Source organism: Dipodomys spectabilis, unplaced genomic scaffold (assembly GCF_019054845.1).
Source record: "Dipodomys spectabilis isolate Male_0828 unplaced genomic scaffold, ASM1905484v1 ptg000215l, whole genome shotgun sequence".
Lineage (NCBI taxonomy): Eukaryota > Metazoa > Chordata > Mammalia > Rodentia > Heteromyidae > Dipodomys > Dipodomys spectabilis.
This window is the reverse complement of record NW_024870892.1, coordinates 10,432,022-10,444,307: the sequence shown is the minus strand read 5'-3', so window position 1 is coordinate 10,444,307 and position 12,286 is coordinate 10,432,022. Positions and strand designations below refer to the sequence as shown.

General features: G+C 54.1%; 1 protein-coding gene across 1 annotated transcript; it reads left to right on the top strand.

Moving 5' to 3' along the window:
* The first annotated feature begins 8,677 nt into the window (after positions 1-8,677).
* Fgf22 (fibroblast growth factor 22) lies at positions 8,678-11,505 on the top strand. The gene is made up of 3 exons (XM_042697251.1): positions 8,678-8,891; positions 11,136-11,239; positions 11,311-11,505. Exons 1-3 carry the CDS (start codon positions 8,678-8,680, stop codon positions 11,503-11,505), a joined length of 513 nt encoding a protein of 170 aa, XP_042553185.1.
* Positions 11,506-12,286: the final 781 nt, after the last annotated feature.

Below are 12,286 nucleotides of genomic sequence, written 5' to 3'. Positions count from 1 at the left end.
GAGTCTCCAGGACTGTCCTGCCTGGGCTGACTTTGAACCATGATGGTCAGATCACCTCCTGCTGAGTAGCTAGGATTACAGATGTGGGGCACAGGCACCCAGCTTAGATTACGTTTTTTCTTTTTGGTGCTGGGGCTTGAACTCAGGGCCTAAGCACTGTCCCTGAGCTGTTTTTGCTCAAGGCTAGCACTATACTACTTGAGCCATAGTGCCACTTCTGGTTTTTTCTGTTATTTGGTACTAAGGAATTGAACCCAGGGCTTCATGCATGCTAGGTGAGCACTCTACCACTAAGCCACATTCCCAGCCCCAGGTTAGTTTTTTTTTTTTTTTTTAATGGAATCTTGGGGTTTTGTCCATGCAGATCTGAACCAGGCTCCTGATGCCTACTGCCTGGAACCATAGACATTCACCAACGAGTCTTCTTGAGATGGGCTGTGTGGGTGGGTGGGCGGGGGGAGGGGGCGGGGAGGGTGGTATTGGTCCTGGGGTTTGAACTCAGGGCCTGGTGGCTGTCCCTGAGCTCTTTCACTCAAGGCTAGTGCTCTACCGCTTGAGCCACAACTCCACTTCCAGCTTGGTGCTGGCTAATTGAAGATAAGACTTTCTTGCATGGTCTGGCTTTGAATTGTCATCCTCAGATCTCAGCCTCCTGAGCAGTTAGGATTATAGGTGTGAGCTTCTGGAACCTGGCTAAGATCCCAATTATTTTTGTCTGAACTAGCCTTGACCTGTGAAGTCTGTTTCTCACATAACTGAACTTTTTTCTTTTTCTTTTTTTTTCCTTTTAAGGAAGACTCACCTAATTTGGAAGCTGTTCTGCAATTTGGGATTTCTGCCTGCAGACTTGTTAGTTAATTCAACTTGAACTTAGAATCTATGTATTGTGAAGGAAGCTGAGTTTCAGGGAAGTTGATCAACTGACTCGAAGTCACCGTGTGAGAGACTGAAGAGAAAGTTCAGATCTGGCTAACTCTCTTGGTTGTCATGACCATTTTTTATTTTTGTGTGTGCTGGTCCTGGGGCCTGAACTCTGGTCCTGGGTGCTGTTCCTCAGCTCCTTTTGCTTAAGGCTAGCACTCTACCACTTGAGCCACAGGGCCACTTCCACCTTTTTCTGCTTATGTGGTACTGAGGAATCAAACCCATGGCCTCATACATGCAAGGCAAGCTCTCTACCACTGAGCCACCTTCCCAGCCCCTGTGAAACTCCAATAAACCACCAGAAAATTGAAAGTGGCACTATGGCTCAAGTGGTAGAGCACTTGCCTTGAACACAGGCCCAGAGTTCAAGCCCCATGACTGACAAAAAAAAAAGTCTCATGGACTTTCCTGCCCAGGCTGGCTTTGCACCATGATTCTCAGATCTCAGCCTTCTGAGTTACTAGGATTACAGGCGTGAGCCACCAGTTCCTGGCCAGATCTGGCCAGCTCTCAATTGAAAAAAGAAAACAATGGAGGGGTAGAATGCGTGGCTTAGTTGGTAAAGCATCAGCCAATGAGTAAAAGAATCAGATACTGAGTTTGAGTCCCAGTTTCTGGTCTTAAAAGAAAGAAGAGCCAGGTGCTGGTGGCTCACGATGCTTGTAATCCTAGCTACTCAGGATGTTGAGATCTAAGGATCAGGTTCAAAGCGAGCCCAGATTTTTTTTTTTAATTTTTTTTTTTGTTTTTGTCAGTCGAAGGGCCTGAACTCTGGGCCTGGGTGCTGTCCCTCAGCTCTTCAGCTCAAGGCTAGCACTCTACTACTTGAGCCACAGCGCCACTTCCAGCTTTTTCTGCTTATGTAGTGCTACTTGGACCACAGCGCCACTTCCAGCATTTTCTGCTTATGTAGTACTGAGGAATCGAACCCAGGGCCTCATGCATGCAAGGCAAACACTCTACCACTGAGCCACAGTCCCAGCCCCATTCATGAGACTCTTTCTTTTTTGGGTCCAGTTGTGGGGTCTGAACTCTGGGCCTGGGCGCTGTCCCTCAGCTCTTCAGCTCAAGGCTAGCACTCTACCACTTGAGCCACAGCGCCACTTCCGGCTTTTTTCTTTTTGCTTATGTGGTGCTGGGGAATCGAACCCAGGGCCTCAGGCATGCAAGGCAAGCGCTCTACCACTGAGCCACCTTCCCAGCCCTCATGAGACTCTTATCTCCAGTTAACTACTGGGAAACTGGAAGTGGCGCTGTGGCTCAAGTGGTAGAGCACTCACCTTGAGCTGAAGAGCTGAGGGACAGCGCCTAGGCCCATGACCAACAAAAAAAAGAAAAAAGAAAAGAAAGAGAAAGAAAGGAAGGAAGGAAGAGGGAGGAAAGGAGGGAGGGAAAGAAGGGAAGAAAAGGGAAGGGAAGGAGGGAGGGAGGGAAAAGAAGAAGAAAAGAAGGAAGAAAAGGAAAGAAGAAAGAAGGAAAGAAGGAAAAGAGAACAGAACAGAAAAGGACAATAGGCCCCTTTACTACTAAGTTTCCTAGGTATTTTTGCCATCCACTCCTACTGGCCTCAGTTTACCTCGTTCATTTTACCTCAAGCCCCCAAAGACAGAAGCAGGAGGAAGGAAGGAAGTACATTAAATAGGGAGACGAGAAAAGGAATGAGTAAATCTGGGAGCCTGGACTCAGCAGCAGCAGCCTCCAGGAAATCCTAGGCAATCACAGGAGGCACCAGCACATCAGAGTGAAACCTGGCAGTTATGCCCCCCCCATCCTTTAGTTTGGGGAACTGAGGCTTAGAGAGAGGAACCCCTGGCCTTGGACTGGCAAGGAAGGAGACTCTATGAAAGCAGATCTCTCGGTGAATCTCCCAGGCAGTAAGTGCAAAGGCCCTGGGGCAGGATCTGGGGCGGGGGAGGGACCAGAGCTGGGCTGGAAAGAAAGCAAAGGTATGCTGGAGGAGCCCAGGTCCTTCCTTCCTCAGCTCAAGCTTCCCTGAGTCCATAACATTTGGACTTCTTTTCTTTACCAACCCATTGCTAAGTACTGGACCTTTGGCCCCTCAGTAGCACATCCCAGGCACAGCTGCCCACGCAGGCCTCGGCCTCAGTGATGCCACCAGCTGGGAATGTTTTCAGTAGACAGCAGAGCAGCGTCTTCCCCAACCTGCCCAGCTCACCCCAGGATGCCTGGGGCACAGTGACCTCAGCGGTGACTTCCTCCTGAGCTCAACTTCCTGGCTCAGCCTCCTCACAGGGCCTCCGTCCCTTACATTCAGGTTCCTCTAGGGTCTGATGAGACACTGGGCCCTGCCCTGCCAGGACCTGCCAGAAGCAGGCTGAATCTTAACAGTGAGAGCTGCACACTGCTCTCCAACTCAGCACCTTGTTTGTGTGTGTGTGTGTGTGTGTGTGTGTGTGTGTCTGTGTGTGTGTCTGTGTCTGTGCTGGTCCTGGGGCTTGAACTCAAGTCCTTGGTGCTATCCCTCAAGGCTGGTGTTTTATCACTTAAGCCATGGCTCCACTTTTTGATTTTTTTTTTTCTTTGTCAGTCATGTGACTTGAACTCTGGGCCTGGGCACTATCCCTCAGCTCTTCAGCTCAAGGCGAGCGCTCTACCACTTGAGCCACAGTGCCACTGGTCTTTTCTGCTTATGTGGTGCTGAGGAATCGAACCCAGGGCCTGCAAGGCAAGCACTCTACCACTGAGCCACCTTTCCCAATCTCATCCACTTTTGACTTTTTGGTGGTTAATTGGAGGTAAGAGTCACACAGGGGCTGGGAAGGTGGCTCAGTGGTAGAGTGCTTGCCTTGCATGCATGAGGCCATGGGTTTGAATCCTCAGCACCACTTAAGCAGGAAAAGCCAGAAATGGAGCTGTGGCTCAAGTGGTAGAGCGCTAGCCTTGAGCTGAAGAGCTCAGGAACCACTCAGTGCCCAGGCCTAGAGTTCAACCCTATGACCAACCCGCCCCTCCCCCCCCCCCTCAAAAGTCACATGGACTTTCCTGCCCAGGCTGCTTTTGAACATGTTTCTAAAGATTTGTTTTTCTGATCCTGGGGCTTGAACTCAGGGCCTGGGTGCTGTCCCTGAGCTCTTTGCTCAAACTAGCTCTCTACCATTTTGAGCTACAGCTCCACTTCTGGTTTTCAGAAGCCTTAGCTGGCTTCTAACTGGGATTCTCAGCTCTCAGTCTTCAGAGTAGCCACAGGCATAAGCTACTTGCTGCCCTGCTCATTCTAGCCTTTTTGATGTTGAAGCAGGAGGATCAAAAGGTCAAATCCAATCTGAGTTGCATAGTGAAACCCTATCTCAAAAAAAAACCAACAACAATAAGTGAACAAAGACAGTTCAGTTTCCTCAAACTCAACACCCTTGTAAGCAATAACTGAGCAAGAACAATGATAGACCATGATAGCCCCCAGAGCCCTGCTGTGCCCCTCCTGAGACCTGAGGGTGGCTGCCACATCCTCCCCTGATATATCCTACTATAGGCTGATTCTGCCTGTCCTAGAATGTCCCGTCAGTGAGCTACCTTTGGGGTCTGGCAGCTTTGACTCTATGTTATGTGGTGTGTTTCAGGGTTTGGCCTTTTGTGTGGCTGTGTAATATTCCACTGTGTGAATTTTATCCCAAAGTATTTTGACTATTCTGATGGAGAACAGAAAAAAAGAAAAAAAGGGCTGGGAAGGTGGCTCAGTGGTAGAGTGCTTGCCTTGCATGCATGAGGCCCTGGGTTCGAATCCTCAGCACCACATAAGCAGAAAAAACTGAAGTGGTGCTGTGGTTCCAGTGGTGGAGTCCTAGCCTTGAGCAAAAAGAAGCTCAGGGACAGCTTCCAGGCCCAGAGTTCAGGCCCCACAACCAACCAAAAAAGAAAGAAAGAAAGGAAAGAAGGAAGAAAGAGGAAGGAAAGAAGGAAGGAAGGAAGGAGGGAGGGAAGGAAGGAAGGAGGGAAGGAAGGAGAAAAGCAAAACTATATAGAGATAGTTCGGAAACAGCAGGGTTCATTGTACTGTTCTAAGATTTTCTGTAAGTTGCTGAGTGCTGGTAGCTCACATCTGTAATCCTTGCTACTCAGGAGTATGGAATTTGAGAATCAAAGCCAATCCAGGCAGGAAAGCCTATGAAACTTTTATCTCCAATGAACCACCAAAAAAGCCTAAAGTGGAGCTGTGGCTCAAATGGTAGAGCACCAGCCTTGAGTGAAAAAGCTGGAGGAACTCTTGTGCCCAGGCCCTGAGTTCAAGCCCCAGTACTGGCACACATGTACACACACACACACACACACACACAGAGGTTCTGTAAACTTGGAGCTGTGCACAGAACAAGGCTCTCTGTCATGCTACCATGCACAGAGACCCGGAGGACACGGCGCTCAGTGACAGAAACTCCCACAGACCTTGGCTCCATTGATAGGCTATGGCCCGAACAGGGGGAATGCAGAGACAGGAAGTCGATTTGTGGGTGCCAGGGGCTGGGGAGGGGATAGGGTGACTATTCCTGAGGATGGGGCTGCTTTTGGTGTGATGGAATGTTCTGGAATGAGAGGTGGTGGTTGCATACCTCTGATGCACTAATAACCCTGAATTGTACACTTTAAATGGATGATTTGTATGGTATGCAAATTATATTTCAATAAAGCTGTTATTAAACAACTCAGAGGCCAGGGGTGTGACCAGCCATGCCTCCTCCCTCCCAGGGCCCAAACAGAGTCCTCTGAGCGCAGGGTCCTCAGCCCGGGAAGGCAAACAGGGGTTTCTGGATGTCCAGCTAGGTAGATTTATTTGGTGCCATGATACTACCTGTTCCCAGAGAGCTACCTGAATTCTCTTGGCCTTCCAGACACCTCACCCAGCCCATTTCATGGAGGAGAGGCTGAGGTGTGGCCCTCAGAGGTGACCTCAGGTGTGGCCTCAGTGTAAGGAGTGGGGCCAGGCTAGACCTGGACCTGGGGCGCCCTCACCCCATCTCCGGCCTCAGCCCTGAGATAGGCACCACTCTATCCCCTAGAGGTATCCACCCCAAGCCAGCAGGAAGGAGTCAGGGATCCCCTGAGCCACTAGAAAGGAACCTTGGCACCTTGCAGGACCGGTTGTCCCTCCAGAGGGCTCCCCAAAACAGTGCAGATTATTAGTACGCCCTCACCCTGCGCTGCTATTTAAAGATGTGCCCAGGGCAGGGCAGGTAGGATGGCTGGCTTGTGGTGAGCAAAGGGTGAGAACTGGTTTTTGTGTGTGTGTATACACATGCATGCACGCGTGCACAGACACACATAGGTACCAGGGCCTGAACTCAGGGCCTGGGCGCTGTCCCTGAGCTTTTTCTACTCAAGGCTAGCACTAGGCCACTGGAGCCACAGCTCCACTTCCAGCTTTTCGGTGGTTAATCAGCGATAAGAGCCTCATGGACTTTCCTGATAAAGCTGGCTTCCAACCAAGATCCTCAGACCTCAGCCTCCTGAGTAGCTGGGTGGGGGTGACCGTGGCTGTCTGTACTAGGGTAGCTGGGGTACTGTGTGCTGGGGCTCTGGTGTATGATGGGGAGCTGGTGTAGGTGTGGACACAACACTCCCTCCTGCTGCCCCAACATACAGTTTAGACACTAAGACAGGAACTGGACTCACTGCCACCTGTGCTGTGGGTTGTCAGCCATTGGCTAACCTACCTGTCTGTCTTCCGCCCTACAGCCTAGGTTCCTGCGTCCCCCCCCCACCCCCCACTGCCCACCTGCTCCACCCAGACCAGTCCCAGAAGTTACAATTTAGGAGAAGATGAATTGCTCCCTCCTCCCAGGCATGCCATGTCCAGCCCAACCCCTGCCCCCCCCCCACACACACACTATAAGACACTCCTTATAGAAGCTTCCATCTCAACCCTTGACATCACCACCCCCCCAGCATTTCCATTTCTGTCTGTATACATTGTCCCCTCTGTCTCAGTCTCTGTCTCTCCCTGCAGCCTTGTCTCTGTTTATCTCTTTTGTGTGTATGCTGGATGCTGGTCCTGGGGCTTGAATTCTGGGCCTGGGCGCTGTCCCTTAGCTCTTCAGCTCAAGGTAAGCACTCTACCACTTGAGCCACAGAACCACTTCTGGTTTTCTGACAGGTCACTGGAGATAAGAGTCTCATGGAGGGGCTGGGAAGGTGGCTCAGTGGTAGAGCACTTGCCTTGCATGCCTAAGGCCCTGGGTTCGATTCCTCAGCACCACATAAGCAAAAAGAAAAAAGCTAGAGCCGGGCTCTGGTGGCTCACGCCTGTAATCCTAGCTACTCAGGAGGCTGAGATCTGAGGATCGCGGTTCAAAGCCAGCCCGGGCAGGAAAGACCGTGAGACTCCTATCTCCAATAAACCACCAGAAAACCGGAAGTGGCACTGTAGCTCAAGTGGTAGAGCGCTCGCCTTGAGCTGAAGCGCTGAGGGACAGCGCCCAGGCCCAGAGTTCAAGCCCCACAGCCGACCAAAAAAAAAAAAAAAGAAAAAAGCTGGAAGTGGTGCTGTGGCTCAAGTGGTAGAGCGCTAGCCTTGAGCTGAAGAGCTGAGGGACAGCGCCCAGGCCCAGAGTTCAGGCGTCACAACCGGACCAAAAAAAAAAAGTCTCATGGACTTTCCCGCCCTGGCTGGCTGGCTTTGAACTCTGATCCTCAGATCTTAGCCTCCTGAGTAGCTAGGATTACAGGGATGAGTCACTGGCGCCCAGCTTCCCTTAGCCTTTTTTGCTCAAGGCTAATGCTCTTACCACTTGAGCCACAGCTCCACTTCTGACTTTTTATTTATTATTATTATTATTATGTTGTTGTTGTTAATAAGGGGCCCTCCTGCCTGGGCTGGCTTTTATCCTCAATCTCAGCCTCCTAAGTAGCAAGGATTACAGGGTGAGTCACCAGGGCCCGGACTGTTTATCTTTTTCTTTGCTTTTATTGTTGTTTGTTGTGGGTACTGGGCTCTCTCGAATTTTTTTTTTTTTTTTGGGTCCTGTCGTGGGGCCTGAACTCTGGGCCTGGGCGCTGTCCCTCAGCTCTTCAGCTCAAGGCTAGCGCTCTACCACTTGAGCCACAGTGCCACTTCCGGCTTTTTTTTTTCTGCTTATGTGGTGCTGAGGAATCGAACCCAGGGCCTCGGGCATGCAAGACAAGCGCTCTACCACTGAGCCACCTTCCCAGCCCGTACTGGGCTCTCTCGACCCTGAGCTTTGTTGCTCAAGGCTAGGGCACCCCTACGTGGAACCACGGCCCCACTTCCGGATTTTGAGTGAGTAATTGGAGATAAGCGTCTCAGGGACTTTCCTGCCGCGGCTGGCTTCGAACCGCGATCCTCAGAGCTCAGCCTCCTGAGTCGCCACGATGACAGGCGCGCGCCTGTTCATCTTTGTCTCAGTCTCTGTGGCCTCGTTCTCGTCTGTCTCTGCCCTCGTCTTTGTCCCTGCCTCTCACCTCTGCTATCTCTCCTCCGGTCTCCATCTCCCGCCCCCGCGGCCGCATCTGCACCCCGCAGCCGCCCGCTGGATGACGCGCACGTGCCGCCCTCCAGCCCCGAGAGACAAACAAGCCTACGGCCCCGCCCACAGCTGTCACCCGCGGGCCCAGGCCGCCAACCACGCCCCCTAACGCCCATTGGCCCTCTCGCGCTAGGAAGCCCCGCCCCCGGACCCTCTCATTGGCCCCTTTGCGGTGCTTGACGCCCCGCCCCCGGCCACACCGGGGCTGAATCGCGGACGCGGGAGGCTGGAGCGCGTAGTGGGCGCAGCGGGCGCGAGCCATGCGCCACCGCCTCTGGCTGGGCCTCGCCTGGCTGCTGCTGGCGCGGGCGCCCGGCGCCGCGGGGAACCCCAACACACCGCGGAGACCACGCAGCTACCCGCACCTGGAGGGCGACGTGCGCTGGCGGCGCCTCTTCTCCTCCACCCACTTCTTCCTGCGCGTGGACCCCAGCGGCCAGGTGCAGGGCACCCGCTGGCGCCACGGCCAGGACAGTGAGTGCCCAGGGATGGCGGGGCCGGGCGGCGGGGAGGAGGCGGAGAACAACCCGGGCGGGGTGGGGGGTGGGGTGGCAGGAACAGTAACATGGCAGTGCCCCCCCCCCCCCCCCCAGTTAGAGCCAGATCTCCTGGGTGCGTGGCAATCTGGTGACAATTATTCTGGCGTGGGGCGGAAAGGAACCTGAGGCTGCACGTAGAGCTGTGCCCGCTCATTCTGGGCCATGAAGTGGGAACAAGAGAGCACCGAACTTCAGGGCTCTCAGTGCTCAGGTTAGCACCTGCCTGGGTTGGGATCCCCTCTTTTTCTTCCCAGACACCCCATGTGGTGAATGAAGAAACCGAGGCACCAAGAATGTAAATGACCTCCTCCCAGGGCTTGCCAAGAGGAGGCAGTGGAGCTGGGGCCCCATAGTGCTGAGAACCTCAGCTGTTCTCATCCTGCCTTACCCAGTCTAGAGTAGGCTAGGCATTCAACAAGGCCTTGTGGAAACAGGACAGGGTGAAGAAGGTGGGCTTCCCCACGGCCCTACAGGCTGGCAGGGGAGCTGGGGAGGGGGCTGAATGCCTCTCTGGCTACCTGAATCACCACCATCAGAGCTGGTAATCACCCTCCCTGTCCCACTGGCTTTCATCTGGGTTCCAAGGCTCTTATTAGGCTGCACGCGACCAGGGCCATGACAGGGGACTGGCCAGGCAGGTCCATCCATGGTGGCAGGGCCAGGCGGGGTGGCCTCAGGCTGGGGGAGAGGCCTGGCTCCCCTGGAAGATCTGGGATGGTCACAACTTCTGAACTTCTTCTTCCCAGCTGGTCAAGGATGGAGGTGATGATGGATGATGGATGATGGACAGGGCTTGGTACTTGCCTCCCTTCTTCCTAGATCCAGTGGTTATTAACTGAGCACTTCTTGGAGAGTATGCTGGGCATGGGAACATAGTGGTGACCAACATGAACTATCTGCCAGTGCCATAGAAGGAGCCATGCATTCATCTCAGAGGAGCCATGTAGGCTCCAAGAAAATGATAGCTGGGCCATGGCCTGGAGGTGGCCAAAACCAATTCATCTGGATCCCAAGAACCCCTCTGAGGTGGCTGAGCCTTGAATAATGGCAGGGACTTGGCTTTGCAGAGAAGAAATTGTATAACTGGCAGAAGGAACAGCAGGTTCAAAGGCCCTGGGGTGAGGATGAGGAACAAGGACCAGGAATGAAGGCAGTATGGATACTGGGTGCCTTCAGAGGAGCCTCAGGCCTCTAGGTCCAAGCTGAGGATCAGGCAGCATGCAGAAGCTCCTCTAAGCCCTTTGGTAGAGGGAGAGCTGTAGCTCAGAGCAGGGCAGGGCTCTCCCAGAGTGACAGACAAGGCTCCAAGCTAACTGCTATTCCTTGGAGTCCTCTTGTGGTGAGTGGGTGAGGTCAGCACCTCCCATTTGAGGCTGTATGTAGGCTCAGAGGAGCACAGAGGCAGAGGAAGTATACAGATTTCATTCAAACGTGTGAGCAGTTACCAACCACCCTGCTGTCTGCTGCAGGCTGTTGCCTGGGCTCTGTCTCTTGCCATTAGCCAGGCAAGGCTATAATATCCCAGAAGGAGGTGGAGGCTGGCTGAGGATGATGACAGAGTGCTGAGGTCTGTTGGCTGCTGGGGGCCTTAGCTAGTTCTCTGTGGCCAGTGGGCCACAGCAGCGGGCCCAGGGTTGCACTAAGCCATAGTGGAAGTCTGCCAGCTGGATCCTCCAAGCCCTGAGCTTGGCAGTGTCTGGTCTGCTCCCAGCTTGCATGCTGTGTAGTGCACTGAACCTTGGCCTCTGCAAACCTGGCCTGCTGCCCTATGGCCCCTGGTCCTCCTATAGACCCCCTGCCTTTCCCCTGCAGCTGGCTGCCTCCACCTGGGGCTCCTCACTTGAACTCAGGGCCTCATATTCTTGCTTAGTACTTTTTCTCTTAAGGTTTGTTTTCTACCTCTTGAACCACAGATCTGCTTCTGGCTTTCTGCTGGTTAATGGGAGATAACAGTCTCACAGACTTTCCTGCCTGGGCTGGCCTTGAACTGCAAAGCTCAGATCTCAGCATCCTGAGTAGCTAGGATAACAGATGCGAGCCGCAGGTGCCTGGCTCCTGGTTCTTGTGTATTGGCATCTTAGGCAGCTCCAGGGTATGCCATAGTTCCCAGGGTCCCAGGCCAGGCAGAGCGATTGCCCCTGAGCCTGGGAAGATCTAACCCCTCCCCCGCTCCCCACAGGTGTCATCGAGATCCGATCTGTCCTGGTGGGCACCGTGGTCATCAAGGCGGTGTACTCTGGCTTCTATGTGGCCATGAACCGCTGGGGCCGCCTCTATGGGTCGGTGAGTACGGGCAGGTGTGGGCAGCGGGCGGCGGGCAGCGGGCTCCCCTGGCTCACGCGTCCGCCCTGCAGCGGGTCTACACTGTGGACTGCAGGTTCCAGGAGCGCATCGAGGAGAACGGCTACAACACCTACGCCTCGCTCCGCTGGCGCCACCGCGGCCGGCCCATGTTCCTGGCGCTGGATGGCAGGGGGTCACCCAGGAGAGGCAGCCGGACACGGAGGCACCACCTGTCCACCCACTTCCTGCCTGTGCTGCTCTCCTGAGATCCCTTGAGCTCTGAGGGGGGGCTGTAGACAGACCCAGGAGGAGTGGGCAGGGCAGAGTCCAGAAGAACAGGAGTCAGGCAGAGGCTGAGGGTGGCAGGGACCCGGGCTCCCCCTCCCCCTTTATCTGTCTTTCAGTTGGTTCTGGTCATAAGCTTTAATTAGGTGCCTACTGTATGCCAGGCACTGGGGACCCAGTGGGGTCCTGCGCAGGTGAGGCTGGCCCCTATTCCGGAGGGAGAATGCAGCCAGTGAGCAGTTTCCCCGTGTCCAGTTTGGGGCTGAGGCGAGGACCAGTGTGCATGGCCTGAGCTGAGGTCACAGGATGCAGCCTTGAGTGTGAGAGCACAGGCCCAGGCCCAGGCCCAGGGGTGGGGACACACTGGGTGGTTAGGGATGGCAAGGATGGGGAGGGTTGAAGAGGATAGACAGCCAAGACAGAGCACCAAAGGCTCACAGTCAAGGATGGTGAACGTAAACCCCACGTGGTCAGCAGAATGACAGCCCAGAGATGTCCCTGTCCCAGGCCCTACAGCCTGAGGACATGTCACCTCATAGAGCAGAGGGATTCAACAGATGAGATCTGAAAGACTTTGAGCTGAGGACCGATCATTCTGGGCCCAGCATCACCAAGAGGGAGGCAGAGACTAGAACTGTGTTGCTGTGCTGAGGAAGGGGCTGCAAGCCAAGGGATGTAAGGCTGAAACAGGAGGGACCTGGAGCTTCCCAGGACCATTCCCCTTGGACAAAGCCCAGGGAGCCTGCTTCAGGCTACTGACCC

What these genes read in the sequence shown, in the direction of transcription:
- Fgf22 (XM_042697251.1), top strand. Translation starts at nt 8,678, where the DNA reads ATGCGCCACCGCCTCTGGCTGGGCCTCGCCTGGCTGCTGCTGGCGCGG. An exon ending in CTGGCGCCACGGCCAGGACA is followed by an intron (nt 8,892 to 11,135) that starts GTGAGTGCCCAG and finishes CGCTCCCCACAG; the next exon opens with GTGTCATCGAGATCCGATCT. An exon ending in GGGGCCGCCTCTATGGGTCG is followed by an intron (nt 11,240 to 11,310) that starts GTGAGTACGGGC and finishes TCCGCCCTGCAG; the next exon opens with CGGGTCTACACTGTGGACTG.